At 42.3% G+C, this 19,640-nt stretch overlaps 1 protein-coding gene across 5 annotated transcripts in view; it reads right to left on the bottom strand.

Annotated features, from left to right (window-relative positions):
* The window catches only part of fli1 (Fli-1 proto-oncogene, ETS transcription factor), a 30,368-nt gene extending 11,571 nt beyond the window's left edge, over nucleotides 1-18,797 (bottom strand). Inside the window, exons 1-5 of one of the 5 annotated variants that reach the window (XM_035913823.2) lie at nucleotides 18,584-18,797; nucleotides 16,813-16,899; nucleotides 7,492-7,703; nucleotides 6,604-6,755; nucleotides 5,536-5,739 (exon numbers count right to left, since the gene is read on the bottom strand). In XM_035913823.2, coding sequence (XP_035769716.1) covers nucleotides 5,536-5,739; nucleotides 6,604-6,755; nucleotides 7,492-7,703; nucleotides 16,813-16,851 — 607 coding nt within the window. In that variant the 5' untranslated portion in view covers nucleotides 16,852-16,899; nucleotides 18,584-18,797. Of the gene's footprint in view, nucleotides 1-5,535; nucleotides 5,740-6,603; nucleotides 6,759-7,491; nucleotides 7,704-12,260; nucleotides 12,366-12,428; nucleotides 12,620-16,812; nucleotides 16,900-18,583 lie in introns of those variants that run through there. The other 4 variants (XM_006804638.3, XM_006804640.3, XM_006804639.3 and 1 more) reach the window with 4 other exon arrangements.
* Between the last annotated feature and the right edge of the window lie 843 nt (nucleotides 18,798-19,640).

Here is a 19,640-nt window from a genome sequence, read left to right as displayed (position 1 = left end):
ACCCTCCAAATGTCCCCACCCCTCCCAGTTCCACCTATACTCCACGGCACCCCCAAGGCTCTGGGTCTAGTTTAGAAGGATGGGGGCCTCAGAACAGGGGAGCCATTGTATGAGGAAGGGTCCCTGCATGGCAATCAAACGCAGCTCCCCCGTACAAAAATAATTCCACACGCAGAGCGTAAGCTCACAGGGGCAAACGAGCCTCCGAAGCACCGACTTCTGGAATGAGGGAGAGGGTGTAAGAGAACGAGGAACAGAGAGGGGATGGAGGAAGGAGGAAGGGGCTGTTAACCCTTTTCCTACTGTGTGCCACATATGTGGTCTGACCCAGACAGGCAAACAGGCAGCATTGCTAAGAAAACCTCAAACCATCCCACAGAGAAATTTGGGACTGCTGTATGGGAGAGAGTGAGAGCGAGTGGAGGGTTGAGTGAGTGAGTGAGAGCGAGCTAGAGAAACACCACAGCTGACGGTTTTGGTGAAGGGAGCCTTGGCTGGGCTGCCTATTTATTTGGATGGCCTCTTCCTCTCTTCGAAAACAAACACATCCCGGTAATCTGACAGCGCAGTGGGAGGACTGGCCAGTGTTCAAGCTTTGAGACCCTCATTCTCTTGCTCTCCCTTTCCAATCACATCTGCTTCAGACTCTGTAAGATTACATAACACCCGCAAACAGTTTTCTTTTCTCTCCTTTGTATGACTGTTTGGTTTCGCGAAAGCGCCGCCTGACATGCACGTAACACTGATCAATATTTCTAAAGCCTTGTACAGCGCCGTGTAGGACCTCTGGCAAGCCCCCTGTACTGTTTATTCTGTATAGCTATGCGATACCATTGCCTCAACATGTGGTCTGAGCTTTGTCAACAAACTCAGGGTCCCCAGTCACCCTGTTTTAGGCACCTTGCCACATAAAGGGGGGCACATAATTTTCAGCTATCCCATTTAGTTGCACTGGATAACGCTGCTGCTTGGCTTCATATTTCATATGAGGCATTTCTGAGTCTTCCACTACAAAGTATTGGAATTGTTTTTTTAACTTATGACCCTCCTTTCAAGATGGCACTGTTCGCAAGTAACTGAAAGAAAAAGAAAACACTCTTCTCATTAAATTACATTTGTGTTGGGCACAGATTGAAGTTCCTGCCCACACTCGAGACCGCCTCAAGCTACCAAACCAGTCTGCCAACTGAAGAGTTATACAGGTTCTTTATTAAACCCCTGGTAAAACAGGTAGTATCAAATGCACAAGTATTGTTGTACAGACAAAAGGTTTTTTTTATGTGGAGGCTGTTATTAATTGATAGACTGACAAGTGCCTCTTTTCCATCAACATAGTTCCAGTTCTGGTCCCAGTGCTCATGTGGAGCCAGTTCTGCAGTGATACCCTTTCAGAGCCAAATAGCAAAATGTTAAATGTTTTCCATTAGAAGATCATGGTGGATGCAATCTTTGGGTTGTATCTACAAACTACAAATTCTTGCCCACAGCCACTGAAATCAGGGTGTTCAGCTTTGGGCCTAGCAGCAAGTTGACACCAAGATTACATCCCATCCTGCCAATGATCCAGAGAATGGTTATAAATGTTCCATTATGTATTAAAGTGAAAGTGTTTATTGGTTAATGGTCAACACTTTTAGACAGACTCCCCTTGAAGGTATTTATAGTCATAAAAAAGGGCCAAAAATAGCTATAACATATCAATCCAACCCTGTCTCCCTCCACACACCTTCACATATCTGATAGTTTGTTGCGTGAAATGGGCGCAAACATCAAATGATCCATTTAGAAATGTTAGAGAGATCTGGATCCAGCGCTCTCATATCTGATTGGACAAGTGAGAGGTGAAATGTTCAGAAATGTTTAATCGCTATTCTTAGCTTTAACAATATCCTGACCACAGTTTATATGCTGTTCCTAACTGCAATCATGCAGTTACCAGTCCAAGATATGATGGGGAAAATATAAATCACTTAAAACAATTAGCATTAATGTTAAAAACAGGACTATAAAACGAGATATGCAGAACTGGCTGACATCAGTATTCTTAACTGGAAACTTACAATTATTATCTACATCTCGCTTCAATTACAGCTAGGCTCATCTCAGTGTTTACACGAATAGCAACTGCTTATTATCCACTTCCACTTATGCTAATGTGATATAGACATAAATTCCTGCGAAGCTCATAAGTGGCCGAACCCCAGCAGTTGAGTGCCGCAGACTGCACTGTAATGGTGGCTAACAGCAGACAGCAAACGGCAAAAGGCGTAGAGCCAGCCTGCTGAGCCCCTCTGCACCAGTGATAATCTGCCAATAGAAAGAACTAATGCAAGGGGAGCTCAATAAAAATGTTGTGAGGGAAGAAAGAGGAGTGAAAGAGAGAGAGAGAGAGAGAGTGTGTGTGTGTGAGAGAGAGAGTTCTCCAGACCTCCTTTTTCCCTACTCAGCCTGCGAGCCCAGATGTTTATGGTCTGTATAAACTATTGAGGGCTCGAGAATGTCCCCCACTCTCGAGCGAGCAGCAGCAGTGCAGAAGCCCAGACTTATCACTCTCTCTCTCTCCTTCTCTCTTTCGATCTCTCTCTCTCCTTCTGGACTCCCTCGCTGTAAATCCATCCAGACACACAAGCAACGGCGACAGCTGGGAAACAGAACTATTGCTATTCTCCAATGGCACTCAATCATGACCATCTCGGACCGTTTCCACACTCTTCGCAAAAAAACAAAAAGGAATAGTTCAGCCACCAAATTTTTAAATTTCGCACTCCCTTTCTATAACTGCCTTTCTTGCTTACACACACTCCTGTTTTTGTCCTGAAGCAACAACCCTATCTGTCAGTGACATGTTTCTTAATCTAACTCCTATTATTATGTTCCTTCACATGCTTCTTTGGATTGTTCTGTCTCCCCAGTCCCTCCGCTCGTTTTTGAATTCTCCCCCCTCTTCCTCCCTTCTCTCTCCGCCTCGCATCTCTATGTGTCAGAAGATACAGTCTCTCCTTGTCTGAGGTTTGCTGCTCTGCTCCGTTTCCAGCACATGTGGTATCAAACCGACCTACATGGGTGCGATAAAGCAAACAGTCAGCAGTCCCCTCCCTGACAGACTAATTTGAACAAATTCTCAAATTGCGCCCCAAATTGAAAGCACATTGGGGTGTGGGCGGCCATCACTTATGAAAATCTGGATAAGTGACCAACAACGAGGCCAAAATAATGCACGGGCAACTACCCTTGTTACTGTAAGCAGCTGGGAAGCCAGACAGATGTTCAGGTTGTGCCAGCGGTTGCGCCAGTATGGATGTCTGAGCGGTATTTCTGTGTGTGTGACGTGGCAGGAATGTTTTGTTATGGTATGGCTGTAGGGTGTGGAAGTGCGTCTCCCGCCCTTCACCAAGTGTACATACAGGGTCTAATGACTCTGAGGAATGTTAATCAGAGGTTCAATACACAGAACCAATCACACATATGGTGCACACAGATGTGTACGAAATGATTGCATTATCCCTCTGGACCATCTATTTTTTATTTTTTATTTTTTTGGGGGGGGTGTAGGATGGGGGGTGATAATGAAAAGATTCAGTGAATCAGATCACATGACCTGTAATCACTAATACTTTCAGGGCTTGCTTGAGCCTTTCCCCTTTTCTTTTTGTTTCTCTGCCTCCTGGAAACTAGTCCCAGCTCCAGCTCTTGTGAGTGAAAACAGAGGTCTATTTTCTGGACAGGGTTACTCCTAGTCTCTGATTGTGTTTGTTTGTGCTGTGGGGGGAGACGAGAGAAAGCCTTTCATTTCTAAATTATCACCCCGTGAGGGTCGTCATAAAGCCTTGACCCCTTTCCTTTGCTCACAAACTGTTTTCACACTTGAGCTCCGGACAGTATCAAGAGAATCAGGATGCCATCTGATGTTTTCATACGTGGCACGTGGCAGGAGTTGGTCTCACAACTGGAAATACTCTTTTTGATTTAGGCAGCACTAGCTGTAAAATCTGTGCAAGTCCCACATAAGATGAAAAACTGTGCAATGGGACATGACAGGCGCTTTGCAACAGAAAGCTGGTAGGCTAAAGTGTGTTCAGTGCCTGATCTGCTTAGGATATTTGTATCCCATTTGTAATAGACAAAAAATTTTGTATGTGTAATGCAGGTACAGTATCAGCACTTCACCCCGCTTGCATCGTCCGCGAGCTGCCCTAAAACGGGTTACTCAGCTCAGGAAAGGGAGCGTCCATTTTGCTGATTGTTAGGAATTAATACAAAGCAATTTCAGCTGGCAAGTGGAGAGGATTCCCAAGACATCTTTTCTGTCTCCAAAGCACACAAAAGAAAGAAAGAAAAATGGGGCAAAATCGTGATGCAGCACGCCTAAGCCGTGGCTAAGTCCCACAGCCATTGGCCATAATGAAAACTGCTCTGCGGAGTGTGCCCAGTGGCGGTCAGACAGATCCACCCGCTGCACCGCTGCACAATGAGGCTGTTATACTCATGACAAGCATCTCTCTCTGCCCAGACGCAGTGCATAGAGAAAACTGTTGACACCCACAAAATACAGTTCCCATTACATCACATTGAGGCCCATCGCAATTTTTTGAGAGTAATGTTAAATTTAGTCAAGCCATCAGTCACTCCACCCAGTGTGCTGCCCGTGATATTCTGCAGCCACGGCACAAGCAGCTCTAACTATTCTACAGTATCCAAACTTTTTAAAGATGGGGACAGACCGTTCCCTACATGTGCATCAATCGCGCCACTCGTTTGCTAATTTTTATAGCACACGGCTGATATTTAGCATGCGAACTCGACACCACGCTGCATGTATTCAAGCCAGAGCCTCACCAGATGTTACATTTTATATTAAAATGTCATTTGCATACCGCATCAGAAAATTGGCTTCGCTTCCTCCCAGAAACATATGAAGCGGGGATTACGGCGAGATATTCTTCAAAGGTAAGGGGCTCAAATTTAGCTGCCACCATTGCAAATTGCAGATCAACTTTCTTTTCTTTGCTCTGGACATACAAGCCTAGCGTGATTCCTGAGGCAATGCACCTGGGCTTCATCTTTCTGTGGGCCATGTGGTATAAAAGTGTAGTGGGGGAGGTTGATGATGGTTATCTGGAGAGGGGAAAAGAAACCCTTTTGGTTTCTATGCTGGGCTTTAGACGTGTTAGCTATCGTAGAGAAATTAGTAATTTCATTGTTTATTTAGTAATGCAAGCATAGTGTGAATGAAAAAAAGTGACATTCCTTTTTTTCTTTCATGCTGAGCAAACAAGGTCATTTTCATTCACACTTTGAATCAAAAACTAGAAGAAAAAAAACTAAATGACTTTCACCCTTTGGCAAACGTGGATGGTGATGCAGGTTTAGGCACAAACAAGGAAAACGAAGCGCAGCATGGCATTGCTGACTTTTCACTGTGTTTAATACTTTCTGAGTTATTTTTCTTCTTCTGTTCTCAACTGTTAAACACTTTTTGTTGCACTCCTATATTTGTTCCAGAGACCCGTCAAGTAATTACCAAAGTTTACTTACTTTCCCTGAGATAATTGAGATGAGAGAGAAGCACTTCTGCGTTGTACATGGTGGTGAGCCGTAGAAAGTCATCCTTGCTCATCTTGCAGAGCTCTTTGCCGTCCGTGTTTTGAAACATTGCCGTATCAATCTCTAACAAGCCATACTCCTTGATGGCCCACTCTAGCCACTGGCGCACATGGTCCTGGGACCACAGTGATGGGTCTGCAGGACGACAGAAGGAAAGGAGACTGGTTTTACTGACTGTTGTGGGCAGACCTCAGGAAAGACACATCTCTAAGTTAAAGGGAGGAGGAGTAATAAACAAACTGAAGGCAGTATCTATTTTCTTTGTATTATTGCAGGCTCTTTACCTCACAGTATAAAGTGCCTTCAGGCAACTGTTGCTGTGATTTAGCTTCATATAATAATGCTGAGGTGAACAGACTTCAGTTTGTGTGGTTTAGACAGAATACTAAATATTGCTTTTACTTTATTAAATAAAATGAAAACAGCAGATTCCTAGTTCAGTCATCTATCATAGAATAGTATTCGTTTTTGAATCTCATCATTAAATTGACTGAACTTTGTGATACCAAAGAAAACTCAGTATTTGCAAATGTTACTTGACCCATGCCTGATACACAGCACAGCCAATTTGGAAACCAAACCCCAAACTTGCCACTTTGTGGTTAAGGAGTGGCATCCAAGTGAGCTCCTATTAGGTTAATAGATGAGTGGCCTTTGGCATCAGCTAAACACTAAAAAATGAAAAATTTACCAAGTCTGCATTCAGTTTCAATTAAATCATCTGGATGTTCTCGTTTTTTGGCACACTGTTTGCCATTCTGAAACGTACTGAAACGCCTATTGTTTGGACTTTGAGTGAAAGACAAATTTCTTAAACTAAGTGTTCAAACAAAGGGTATAGTAAAAAAAAAAATATATATCTACTTAGGTTCATTAGATTGTGCCTCAGCATTAGTGACATTATACCAGAACAGGCAAGTGAGTGCCATCTAGCAATAGTAATCAATTTTGTTCTTATGTCCTGATTAATTTTTCCTAACTATACACATCTGTTCTTACCTGCAGGTACAATGACTCTCCGTTCATTGGTGGTCATGTTGGGGGGAGGGGCGTTCTTCTCATCCATGTAGTTTCCATAGTTCATCTGAGATGTATCATTACCCCCCACCAGCTTATTACATTTACCCACACTGCAGTCCACTGGAGACTCCCTGCTGCACAAACATGCATGCACACACACACACACATGCACACCAAGTAAGTTGTAAAAATATTATCAGCAGATAAATTGGGTGTTGTTGAATTTCCTTTCCAGCCATTGACTTTGGCACGAGATATTCAAGCCCTACGCTCATCTGAGCAAAGCATATCAAAGATTAGATGTGAAACGTGAAGGTTAGCTGTGGTAAAGAAACGGCCCGCTGAATGACAAATGACAACAGCAGCAGAAGTGTCATACAAATGGGTGACAAATTAGAAGCAAAACCTGAAAATCTGCAATGAGTGTGGATCTGTTTGATCCACATAGCAGCATAATGTGCCATGGTTTGGGTCCACATATACCATTAGAGGGAAGGAGCACTGAAAATAAATACAGCGTTTATCATGTTTATCCTACGCAGAAACATTTCTATTATGATGGGAGGGGTCTCTTCTACGATGACAATAGCCCTGGCCATCTGGAGCAAGGAGTTACTGGATGGTTTGAGGAAATGCACTCACCACATCTCAACACAGTTAAAAAACACCTAACAGTGAATGGTACTCCATCTTACCAGGAGAGCTTGAGAGACTTGGAGAATGAAAGCCAAAGCCACGCCTAACTGAAACTCATTGTGTCGAATTTGCTTTTTAATTCATCACCCGCTTGCATGTCTGATAAAAGTGCATAAAAACTCATCTCTACTAAACAATGCATGCCACAGGGTGTGGCTGTCATGTCATTACCTGGATCCGTTCATGTGCTCATATTCTCTTTTGACGTTGACCCTCACTGGCTGGTTGATCCACTCCTGTTGTGGGGGTAAGGGGTTGATTTTGTGGGTCTGGCCGTAGTCCTGTGTGCCAGATGCAGTCATATCTGTTTTGGGTAGAGGGGCAGCAGCAGCGTAGGGAGGCTCAAATAAGGACTGGTCTTCACTCACCACTGATAGCGCCTCCTGGAGGTGAAAATAACAAATCCTTGGTATTTCTTTCAAAACTCTTTAATGCTTGTGAGCTGTAGAGGTGTTATAGTAGGGTTTATTCTTTCTAGCGTCCCAATTTTGCACTATACTAAATATCTTTCTCTTCTGGCTTCACATGCATCAAAGCGATTACTTGACATGAACAAATACAACTCAAATTTCTTAGCTGACACTATCCAGAAACTTGTGATGTCAAATTTCGAATCTCTAGTGTATTTTTTGTTTACAGTAATTATGTGCAGTTATGGGTCATATCGCTGTCTGGCATCCTCAGCGGTTTGTGTTTACAGGAGTAGTAGCTGTAGCTTCCTGTTGATGTTACGATGACTTCAATCATGCCCACAGTGGAGTAGGGGAGATGCAGATAGGATGCCACAGGACCTTCTGGTGTAGTAACATCAATAATAACAATAATATTAATCAAAACACACGGCCAGCAGCGGTCACCTAGTGGCTCCCATATAAAACGACAAAAAAAAAAAAGGTCTTCTAACTAACAGTTAACAGCATCCTAATCTAATAATCCTTATTCCTGGGCTGTAATTATTTTTTTCTTATCGCCATCTTTGTAATTTCACTGCACCCTGAAATCCCCCCTGTCAGGCCCTGGTGTGGCTACCCTGTCTGGTGCTGGGCTTCTCCCCACAGCAGAAGACTCAACAGAAGCATTTGGGTCACGGCTCCAGTGACCCCCCTCTACTTTGACTCAGCTGGAGCAATGTAAGTTTATTAAAGAAAACAAACTCTGAAACGCTATGCGGCTTCAACATGCTCCTCATGTAATGTCTTGGAAGTAAAGACTGGATTATGGAGTTTGCTGGTCACATTTTAACATGAAGATGTCACCGGTTTGTGTCTGACAGGGAGCAGAGAAAGACAACGTCACCAAGTCAGATCTGTGCTCAGAATGTTTATACACGTTAACAGGAATGGAATGAGTTTTATATTCGTTTTTCCATTTATCTTTGTGGACAAGAATAAAACAAACAAATACAATGAAAGAAAAACAAAACAATAAAACTAAAGTTTAAAGTGAAATCATTACAGCCATATGCCTCTGAGGATCGGGCCTAGGTCTGATGCGCATCTGGATCTGATAGGATGTGATGGCACAGCTTAGACTGAGACGTGTCTAATCCCCAAGGACTGAATTATTTCATTCCAACATGCCAGATATCTGCCTCGGGGGGAAAAAATGCTACTTGATATTCATTGATCAATATTTCCAACATCCAGCCGTTGCATTCTCAAAAATGTTGCTTTTATGAAAGTGAAATCCTCAAGATCTCACATAACTTCACTACTATTCACTTCTAAGGCATTTCATGCGAGTGGAAAGTTTTCACTTGCCCTCATTTCAGTGCACTTTCTTTTTGTAGGAGACATTTCTCTTGGTGCAATGGCATAACTAACTAATATATAAAATGCATGTATGCACATGCATTAACCTCCTAAGACCCAAACTCTTTCATGGCATGCATTTTTAATTTCTCTTTGCTATTTGGACAATTGGGACCTGATAAATGTCAAAAAAAGAATCACCAGATTTTGTTTTACCTGATTTTTGTTTCTAAGAAAAATGAGAGCCACATATGAAGACATTTGTTTTGAATTTTGATTAAAAAAAGAGGCAGTAAAATGTCCTCGTGAGTGGATATCAGGCCCCTGTAGAGCAAAATTTAGTATTTTGGTCTAGACAACCCACATATGTGGACAGCAGGTCCTAGGAGGTTAAATACAACAATGACAAAAAGAGAAAAAAGGTGAGAAGACTCCCTCATCAGCTACAGTTTGAGAGCTTAATAAGGGACCTAATGTCCCAACCTTCTCTAAAACGTCAGTAATAACAATCGGGGTGTCTGTTGTATTGGTGCTTTTCTTATTACTGCAGTGAAAAATGATATGTTACAATGATCAGAAGAGATGTTTGATAGTGTTTGATACTCACTGCTGTGGAAACAAATGTTAACATTTGTATGTGCCATTTAGCACCATCTGTTGCCTCTGTGTTGGTTGTGTTTACAGAACTGGATGCAAAACATGGATAAAAACGATTTACGGTGCATGGTTGTGGCAAATAAACCGGAGCTTTACGGGCTTTTCGCAAACTGGAATATATGGTTTTGTGTTTAACGCTGTGATGATTTGGATTAGCAAGCCTCAATGATGGTGTTCCTTTAAACGCTGAGGAAACATCAGGTCTACGGGCTATGGCAACTGTAGACCAAACTAGGGATTTTGTAATATACGACTCTTCAGGTTAATGGGTGGATTAAAAAAAAGAAGAAGAAGAAGAAAAAAAGGAAAAGCTGACCCTCTTAACCGTCTGCCCGAATTAGACTTTCCAGCGATTTTCATCAGTGGATCTGTCATAGTCTGAACACTGGCAGCAAGACACATTATCTGAGCAGAGCACAGCAGCTAGTTTGTGGATGATAAAGTGTAAGAGAGTGAGGGAATGTCTCATTGCAGCCTGATAAAGGGTTTGTTAACTACTATGACTGTTGCACGTTATATTTACAATGACATATCAGGCTGCACAATTGGAGCAATGATTGGCAAGTGGTGTGTGCCCATCAGGATTGGAGTACTCTTTATTTTTATTTTTTTTGTTTTGTTTTAGATAGGGGTACAGCACTCTCGCAGAAGAAGCTGAAAGGATGAGAGAACAGAGCCAATTAGGAACACACACATACTACCAGTGAGAGCTACAGGCAGACGATTACACACTCTTTGTCTGCCTGAAATTGTCCTAAGATAAGTCGAAAATGTGTTAGGCACCAAAGAGGAACTTCTCCTGAAAAATTATAATCACACACACACAAATCTCCAGAAACTTCCTGAAATTTAAAGATTTTTTTAAAATTAATCCTTTAAAGTCAATTCCCCAAAGCATGCTTTCTGCTTTTTTTCACTATAGCTCTCCGCAGTAACCAGACAAAGGGGGAAAAACATCAAATAAATCATAGCTCAGTTGTGGATCAGCACGCACCATTATGACCATTGTGTGAGTGTGACACCTGCTGGGAGAAACCTCTGTTCTGTTTACATCAGCCAAGTCTATCTCCGCAAATGCGTCACTACGTGTCTGGGAGCTGGCTGGATACTGCGTGGAATAACTCCACATCCAGACTACACGTGTATCTGTTTGGCGTTCACACACAGCCATCTACCAGGAGCCACCCACGGAGAGGGAGGGGGGCATTCCTGTCTTTTGTTTAAGGAGGAAGAGGAAACCTGTCAGGAAAAGATTGTGTAGAACAGGAAGCTCTCATGGCTAGAGAGTCCTTCCTTTCTTTAGCGAGCATGAATGCAAGTAGCAGCCAGTCGTTTACACCAAAAGGATTCAATTATGATTGCATTAATTGTAATGCAGCTTCTTACTTTGTTAGAAAACCCAGGCTGATATAGTCATGTCCTCTTGCAGCCGTGGGGGGGAATTTACTTCAAGTGCGCTACAAAACAATCACAGCGCTGTGAGCGATGAGCGATTTAAGGCTATATGTAGACTGACATTTTTTGTTTTTGTCTGGCCAACGTTTACACTCTTCCAAAACTCACACCACACCCAGCCGCCACAAACCAGCTACTTTAAATTTCCGAAAGAAAATAAATCGCATTAGGTTTTCTTGCAACAATAAGAGTGAATACAGATGCTTCATTCTTCCCAGCTCACACTTGTTAACTAAACGCGTTGCAGGGTGAACTTAATAGGGACTTTGCCATTCAACATCTGGTGGCTTCAGCCATAATGCATCTGGAATTTGACTGTTGGGGGGGCCGGTAGCCAGTGTTAATGTAGACCAGCTCTCAACCAGCAGCAGCACCATTTCAAAATAGTTGTGTAACTGCACGAGGAGCAAGCCAAGGTATCGTTGTGAAGGTTTGCGGTTTAAAGTGTTGCAAACCGTGCAGTTACTGTGTGAAGTAACCGTATGACAGCCTTCCTTACACTTTCACAAATCTCCCTGTCCAGCAGCGGAGGGGATAACAGAAACAACAACCAACAGAAATACAGGGAGGAATGTGATTCTTCTTCTTTTGTGGTAAATTCTAAGCCGTCAGAGTTTTTAACCTACGACGAGATCTTCGTACCGAGCCGGGCGATGTGCCACACCACTGTTGCGCAGCTCGACACATCTATCCAGCGGTACATCCAGTCATGGCTATTGCTCAGCCCCCGCTGCCCAGACTAAACCAAATCGCTGAACACAAGTATTACTTATGACTACGGGAAAGTACAGTCTACATGGGTTTGTATGAAACAATTCATCGCTCCTTTGTGCCTTTCCAGACGCGCGTAATTATGCACTCGGTCCCCCAAATCCAAAGGGTGATCTCTGATTTAGCCTTGAATCCACACCACAGCAGTGCCCTCGCAACCAGTCAGATAATATATATATATATATATATATATATATATATATATATATATATATATATATATATATATATATATATATATATATATATGTATATACAAAAAGCGAGAAGGATACTTTCAAAGAAAGAAGAAGGAAATCGGGTTACCCGCTTTCAGACCGACAGAAAAAAGCCGCTCATCTTTGCCTGACTGGAGATCCCAGCTCACAGACGACACAGAGGAGTATTTCAAACCATTGCTTAAAAAAAAAGGAGGCGCAACTTCGAAAAAAAGCAGTCTCCCACAAACTCATACACCCCGTTCTCCACCCTTACCTTAATAGTTCCGTCCATTTTGCGCAATTTTCAGCGGACCCGGACGATACCCCAAACATGACACGCTCCTGAATTAATTCCAGTCCCCGGTATGTGGCGGAGAGAAAGAGACACTTTTACCGGATTGCGTTTTTTCTTTCCTCTAAATTTGGGAAGTGAAGTCACCACTGTTGAGAAGGTTGAGAAGGAAGCTGTGTGTCACCGAAAGCCCTGCCTTCAAAAAAGCAGGATACTGTCCCAGAGAGATAAGCAGGGAAAACAATTGAGTGTTCGCTCCGCTGTTATGTTTTTCTGGTCGGAAATATTTACAGGATGGCTGCCTGCGTTGTGCACAGCCATTGCTGTGTAGCCTGCAGTAAAATTGTGTTGTGTGTTTTGCTTTCCCAGTAATGCCACAGATGGTGTGGAATGGTTTACTATTTCTCCGGCTTATGAATTATTCCTGCTCATATTTGACTGAGATTTTGTGGAAAGAGGTTTTACTGTCGCCGGACAATCTAAGTTATGCGATTGCATGTTTTAGAGCGCTTTTGGTTAACGCCTACACTTCAGACTTACATCTGGCCACTACCTCCGATTCTCTATAAATCAGCCTATTCTCTCTTTAAAAAAATAATGTTTATTATATACATAGTGAAAGTGATACATTAAATAAACATTGTCTTTGAACCCAGACAGATGTTGGACGCATCTGACTAGGTTCGATGTAGCTCTAAATCAAATAAGGAGAGCAACCTGAACACCTCTGACAGGAATTGTTGTAAACTCATTTTTTTTTCTATGAAGCCTTTTGTGGATTTTTTTTTCCTGAGACACCATTAATAAAATCCAAGCATTTAGCTCCAACCGCACTATAATCTAAGGGTCTGGGCTACACGTGTGCGTCTGCTGTTCAGCACAAGGCTAAAAGGATGAAGCTCAGAATGCATCAACATAAGCCCAGTAAAAAAGGATTATTATTATTATTCGATATATTTACGTTTTTTTTTTCATTTTAATCATAGCTTTTTAAACGCCAAACTTTCTGTTTTACTCCATGTTTGCTTAAGTCTAAAAAAGAAACCCCAGATCCCCACCCCCACATATATTTCCTCTTCTTTTACCTCACGAAATTCCTCCTCATCAATTTAGACCCAATTTCAGGCACATGCTAGACGAGTAACCAGGTATGAATATGACCAGACTAATAACACTACATTTGGTAATTCTGAAAGACGGGACACATTTACATCCAACAAAACAGGTAACTAACTTTAGAAGCCTTTAAAATGTTCACCTTAACCAAGGTTGCGCAATTGCAGGAGTCTGAGTACAAAATAAAATAAAATGAGAGACTTTCTTTGCTAAACTGAATGCACCTGGTTACAGTGTAATTAAGATAATAATGATTATGAATATTCTTGTGATTTTGAGGGGTGGTTTCGCTCTGAGGATCGGCCTCAGTGTGCACAAAAAAGAAGCTGGGAGCTGCTGCCAGCGAAGACTGGCAGCAGGGCCGGCCTGTCTGCTCTCGGCTTGGGGGTCTGGTAAAGCTGTGGGCCCCCACCCTTGGGACCACCACATCTGGATCCTGCTAAGGGTCAAGGCTTCTCCTGCCTGAGGCCAGTTCAGACTCGTGTAATTAAGGGAGACACCTTGTTTAACTCTTCAGTGACTGGCTTGGGTTGTTTTTTGTTATTCTTATACATTCCAAAGTCTAAGGTTTTCAATTTTTTGTTTTTGGGAGACTGGTGATAAAGGGGGGAAATTAAAGAAGTACTTAAGCTGCGACCTTGAGCAAGTGACTCACTATAAGGTTTTATGATCAGCAATAAAGAAACAGATCTCTTGAAACACTCCATCCCACCAGTGTGTGATGTGCATCTTTGGATTTATGTCACTTTCCATTAATAAAAATACACTCATCCCGCTGTGGTGCCAAAATCAGTTTAGGTAACATAAATAAACGAAATATCTTTGGAAACAGAGCTGAAAATTTCCAGGACATTATCAAATGACGCAACCCCCCCTCCTGCTTAAAGAATAGAAAATATGTGATTTTGGAAGTTAACAACATGTCCTTCTGATTCAAGGCCATAACCTACCTGCCACTCTGATTTATCAAGAAGACTGGGGGGTTGGTGGTGGCAGGATCTACATAGATCATAATGAATACTGTGGTAACAAACATTTTGGAAGGCCAATAAACAAATGCAAGTTGGTTTACACAGCGAACCACAGAACATCTGGCTTGACGCTGGAACTAGACAGCCAGACATTTCTTCTTACACCACGAGCCAGTAGCTCCTCTGTCTCTCCGCTGGGGCAACCAGCCAGAGGTGGGCGGACACTATGGTGAGTTTATGTTCTGCAGCTTTTCAATTGTTAGGCCCATCCTTTTTCTTTAGCTTATAGAAGGATCTGCTGAGATTTGTCTTATGTAAATCTGATTTACAGTTAGTTAATGAGTTCAACTGAGTAATATGGTTTAGGTTTGAGCGAAGACAGTCTGTGAAAGGAGTGATATATATATATATATATATATATATATATATATATGAAGATTATTCTTTAACAATTTTTAAACACGAGTTCGCTACTCTTTGCCCCATGGTGTGCACCTGGAAACCTCATTTGGTTATTCTTGAAGTGGGAAATAGGTAAAGCGGGCCACTGAGTGTTGTGAGAAACACAACTGTTCTCAGAGTGTTATTTCAGCGAAGAAATAGTCCCGGTCCATGCAAGTCTGTTGGGGTTGCTGTTCATTAGAATGCAGACTTGTATTCAGATCATTCCTTCTCTGGGGCTAAAAGACAGCTCGAGTCAAAATACTGAGGGCAAAAAGTGGAGTCTGAAGCATATAAGCACGAACTGTCTGGCCCCTCGCTCTAGGCCATAATTAATTTGAGATTTATTTTTATTGGAGAGTTCCAGTCTCGCCTGGCCTTAACCAAACAAAACCAAATGCTTGGCCGTGGATCCGCTTGAATGGGGAATATTTCTTTTTAAATTTTCTATTGAGGCGTGCCACATTCAGACCAACATCTCTTTGAGTGCAAGTGAGCCAGTGAGTGCTGGACTTGCACGCAACAAAAAAAAAAAGAAAAAGAAAAAAAGAAAAAAAAGGCACAGGCTAACCCTCAACCCAAACAGGAGAATAGTAACTGTCATTTAACAAACAATGGGATTAAAGCAAACGTAAGCAACCCGGGCTGCAAACTATAAGGGGCGAGCAAAATTGAAAGTTAACTCCCGATATCAACTTTTCTCCCTCACTGATCTCCTCTGTCTCACTCCCTCTTATATATATAATTTTTTTAAATTGTTTTTTCAAGGGAGCAGAAAGACTCTTTTAAATGCGTATTTTCTCCTTAAACATTCCCTGCTATTTAACTCTTTCACAACAAATCCGGAATTGTTCTGAGCCCCGAAACGCAGGATCTCTCAGCAGTGGCACAAACGCCGTGCCTGGATGAAAGGAGCCCTTATTCAAAGGGGAACGGGTCTTCAAAACATTAACAAGAAGCCCGTGGAAAAAAAACACCTTGATTATGAAGATATTACAGCAACTTTTCTGCTGCACAATGACTTATTTTAATGAGGCGCAATCCAGGCAATCAGACCAGTGCATATTATTTTGATGGATTTGGGAGTGAACGTCACGCAGCCACCCAAGTTTACTTACACTTGTTGACATCTTCTAGTCTCACACACACACACACACACACACACACACACACACACACACACACATACACACACACACACACACACACGTTGCAATAAAGAGAAACACTTAATGGTTTCAGCCACAGACATGCGGCTGTAGCAGTTGCAGGTAGACACGCCGAGCCATGTGTGACGTGATGCAGGTTTATGTGAAAACCAGATGTGCGCTGTTTGCTTTATTTACATTTTTAGGACCAAGAGAAAGAGAGACTCAGAGAGAGAGGGAGAGAGAAGTTCGTGACGTCAGACATGTTTATGACCCGTAATAGCAGCATTTTTGGAGTAAAGAGGGAAAAAAAAGTTGAGTCGAGTTTGGTAAATCACACAGACCACAGATCCACACTTCAGCACTGACTTGACAGTGTAAACATGTAGGCTTTTTCCACGCGAAGAAAAATAAAATGCCCCCCGGCAGGTACGCAGGCTACAGGTGTCAGACTTAAATAATACAAAAAATAAGTAGCATTTAAAAATTACAACAGGCGCATAAAATCAGCATAAAAAGCCTATTTTGGCAACAGGCGGGGGTAGAAACACTGGTTTTAAATACAAATAAAGACAGTGGTTTGCTAAAGGTTTTAACATTCAGTATCATTTCACTGTGCGCAGTCTTCAATGAAAGGACCCCAAATTGTCCCTCAAACATTACCTGATCCAAGAGACGGTGGTGTCTTACCTTGACGTAAGACGACGTGTCAGGGACAGTTTGAAACATGTCTACTTGACAGAGACAGGCCCAAGGGTGCTCAGTGTCCAATGGGCCCTGAGAAAAAGGAAAAGAAGACAAACAATTATCGAGATTTCTTTCACCATTATTTATTGATTTTATTATTTCATTTAAACGTTATTTACACTTGCTGAACTACAAACGTCCACAGAGTACCGCGTGTTTTCACGTGTTTTAAGAACTCCGGCGTAGTGCACACATGGGTTACCACTTCCACCAAAATAAAGAGAAAGTCAAATTTGCTTAATGGCCCCCGTGCACGTCGGACTCCACGCATAATGGCTGGATTCATTCATAAAGCTCTCGTTTTTTTTCACCAGTGGTCAGCGGTATTAGATACGGGTACCTTTTAATTACCGCTGTCCATAGCTGACATTCAGAAACACCATTAGACGGAAATTACACCACTGACCTACTGCTAACATGGATGAATTACTTCATGTCGCCCAATAGGAGTTGGGCAGAAAAAAAAGGAGGGCCCCATCCCAACCCCCATCACGTTTTCCCCCTAAAGCTTACCACATATTGAAACACTTTTCGCTTTAATAAGTGCAGCTTACAAAGTCTAGGGTGAAAGGGCACTTAGAGGACGGTGTTTTTAAGTCCATTCCCTCCCTTTGCAATTATTAGGAAGGCAACGGCAAACGGCACCAAAATGGCTCTTGTGCTACGTGATAAAGCAAATAAATGTATATGGACTTGCAGGACGCACCATTAAAGCTTAACATATTTTAGCAGGGCGTACGGGACATCGTGGTCCTGTTCAGCAGCTATGCTGCCGTGTGTCATGATTAGAAGCATGCAGTCGTGGCCATATTTTGATAATCGATTTTTTTTTTCCTGCTGTACACGTTTTTATTTTTGATGCTGACTCCAGACCACGAGCCTTTGGCATCTTGTAGAAAACACCTGTCAAAAAAATCCAAGAAAAAAAACATGTTTATACCAGAGAGTCACAGCAACACAATCTCTCTCTATGTGCAGCGCAATTTCGAGTCTCTTTTTCGTGCCTCGTTATAAATTGACCAAGGAAGAGTGCATCATACATGAACGTGGCACGGTTTTAAATCCCTTTATTTTGAAGTTTGTTTTTTTTCTTTCGATTCCTTCGGGCAAAAGCAGAGCTCGCCTCATAAAGTTCCCCAAATGCATCCAATTTCTACGCGGTAAAAAGACCATAGGATACCGCATCTGCAGCCAATTAGGCAGAGGAGGACTGGTGAATAACGGCGTGAACCTTCCTCCGAGACAGCCCCGTGGGCCGGGACCCCTCTAGTGTTACATTTTAAGCATCTTACCTTGCTGTTATCCATCACAAACGAGAGCCAACTGATTTTCGGCTAATACGCATTCCATTTTGTTTGTCTTACCTTCCCCAAAGTTAGACTGTGAAGAAGTGGCTTGATAAAAGATTATCAGGTTATTGCTTTTCGATATAATTCGACCCTTAAGTGGAAAAAATAAAAGTCTGATGCAACGATACACAAAGATTAGCGCAACTATTAAGATGTAGCTGTTGCAGTTTCATTTCACTTTTGGAGTCATTCCGAAACGTCCACTCTCGCTCGAGGTGCAAACTCTACATCCGTTTACGACGTGACTGGGCATCAATAAAAGCAATAAAACAAGCAGAAGTGATTTATTATCGTCCCGCATTCTCACCCACGCTGTGCACAGTTTACACGACTCTGTATTTTGAGGATTATTTTTCCTCACTCACCTGTCGTTGTTGTGCCAGACGCTTGATCTCTCTTTCTTGCTTTCCTTTTTCCGATTGCAGCTAATCACTCCCCCAATTTTAAATAATTAGTCCCGTCCAGGCAAAACCGTTTCCCGAATGATGATGACAGTGAGTTATTTTGAAAGGGGCAAAAAGGAGCGCCGGCTGTATGAATGGAAATGTTAGAGAGATTGAAAAGCCGCGACCAATGAGCAGAGAGAGAAAAACCTCCCCTCGCCCGGCGGTGTGAGGCCACTGAACCATGAAATAAGGGAGAAGCAGAGAGAGGGAAAGAGCGTCATAAAGCTGATTTATATGCCTGTTGTTGAAAGAAAGTGTCGATATATTTTTTAAGTGCAAAAAAAAAGATATTTTGAGCAGCTTTATTATTTATTACAACGAGCAGGCAAATATCAGCGGAGATTGCACATTGGGCAAACTTCAAAAAGAAACCAGAGCCACTTTTTGTATTCAACAAACTTGTTGTTACCTATCCAGAATAAAGTTGTAAACAAAGTTCGTTTTTAGGGTGGAATTAAAACATAAAGCAATATATATGACAGATACTGAGCAAGCCTAAAAATGTTATCCACAAGAAACTGACTTAGTGAGGAAATCTCCCTCTGCCACACAAACAAGCACACCCTCCAGTTATTAATACTGATGCTAATATTAATAATCAATTATCTCTCAGGAGTAGCTTTTCCGTTCATGTTCCTCTCTGTCCTCACGGTGACAGTCCCCGCAGGAATAAAACAGCAAAACGAGTTCCTTTTCCTGCATCTGACCCCACTCGCTTCACTAAATTCATTTCCTTCACGTCTCTGCCCTCATCTTCGACCCGGAGTCCTCCAAAGGGTGTGGGGCAATTCACGGTGAGGAAAGTCGCCCAACCATAGCATTTTATAGCCTCATCAAGGTTGCTATTTCACGCAGGGCAACCAAAGTGAAACAGAGAAGTTGGTTGTAACTTGTTGCGTGCGAGAGCCTATAAGATATGCTTAAAATGAGTGTGAAATGTTGGATCTGATGCGGCTTTTTTAAGACCTCTCATACT

Source organism: Neolamprologus brichardi, chromosome 14, assembly GCF_056152115.1.
Source record: "Neolamprologus brichardi isolate AB-2024 chromosome 14, ASM5615211v1, whole genome shotgun sequence".
Taxonomy (NCBI): Eukaryota; Metazoa; Chordata; class Actinopteri; order Cichliformes; family Cichlidae; genus Neolamprologus; species Neolamprologus brichardi.
Note: the sequence above shows the minus strand (reverse complement) of the source record. Positions and strands in the feature narration are given on the sequence as shown.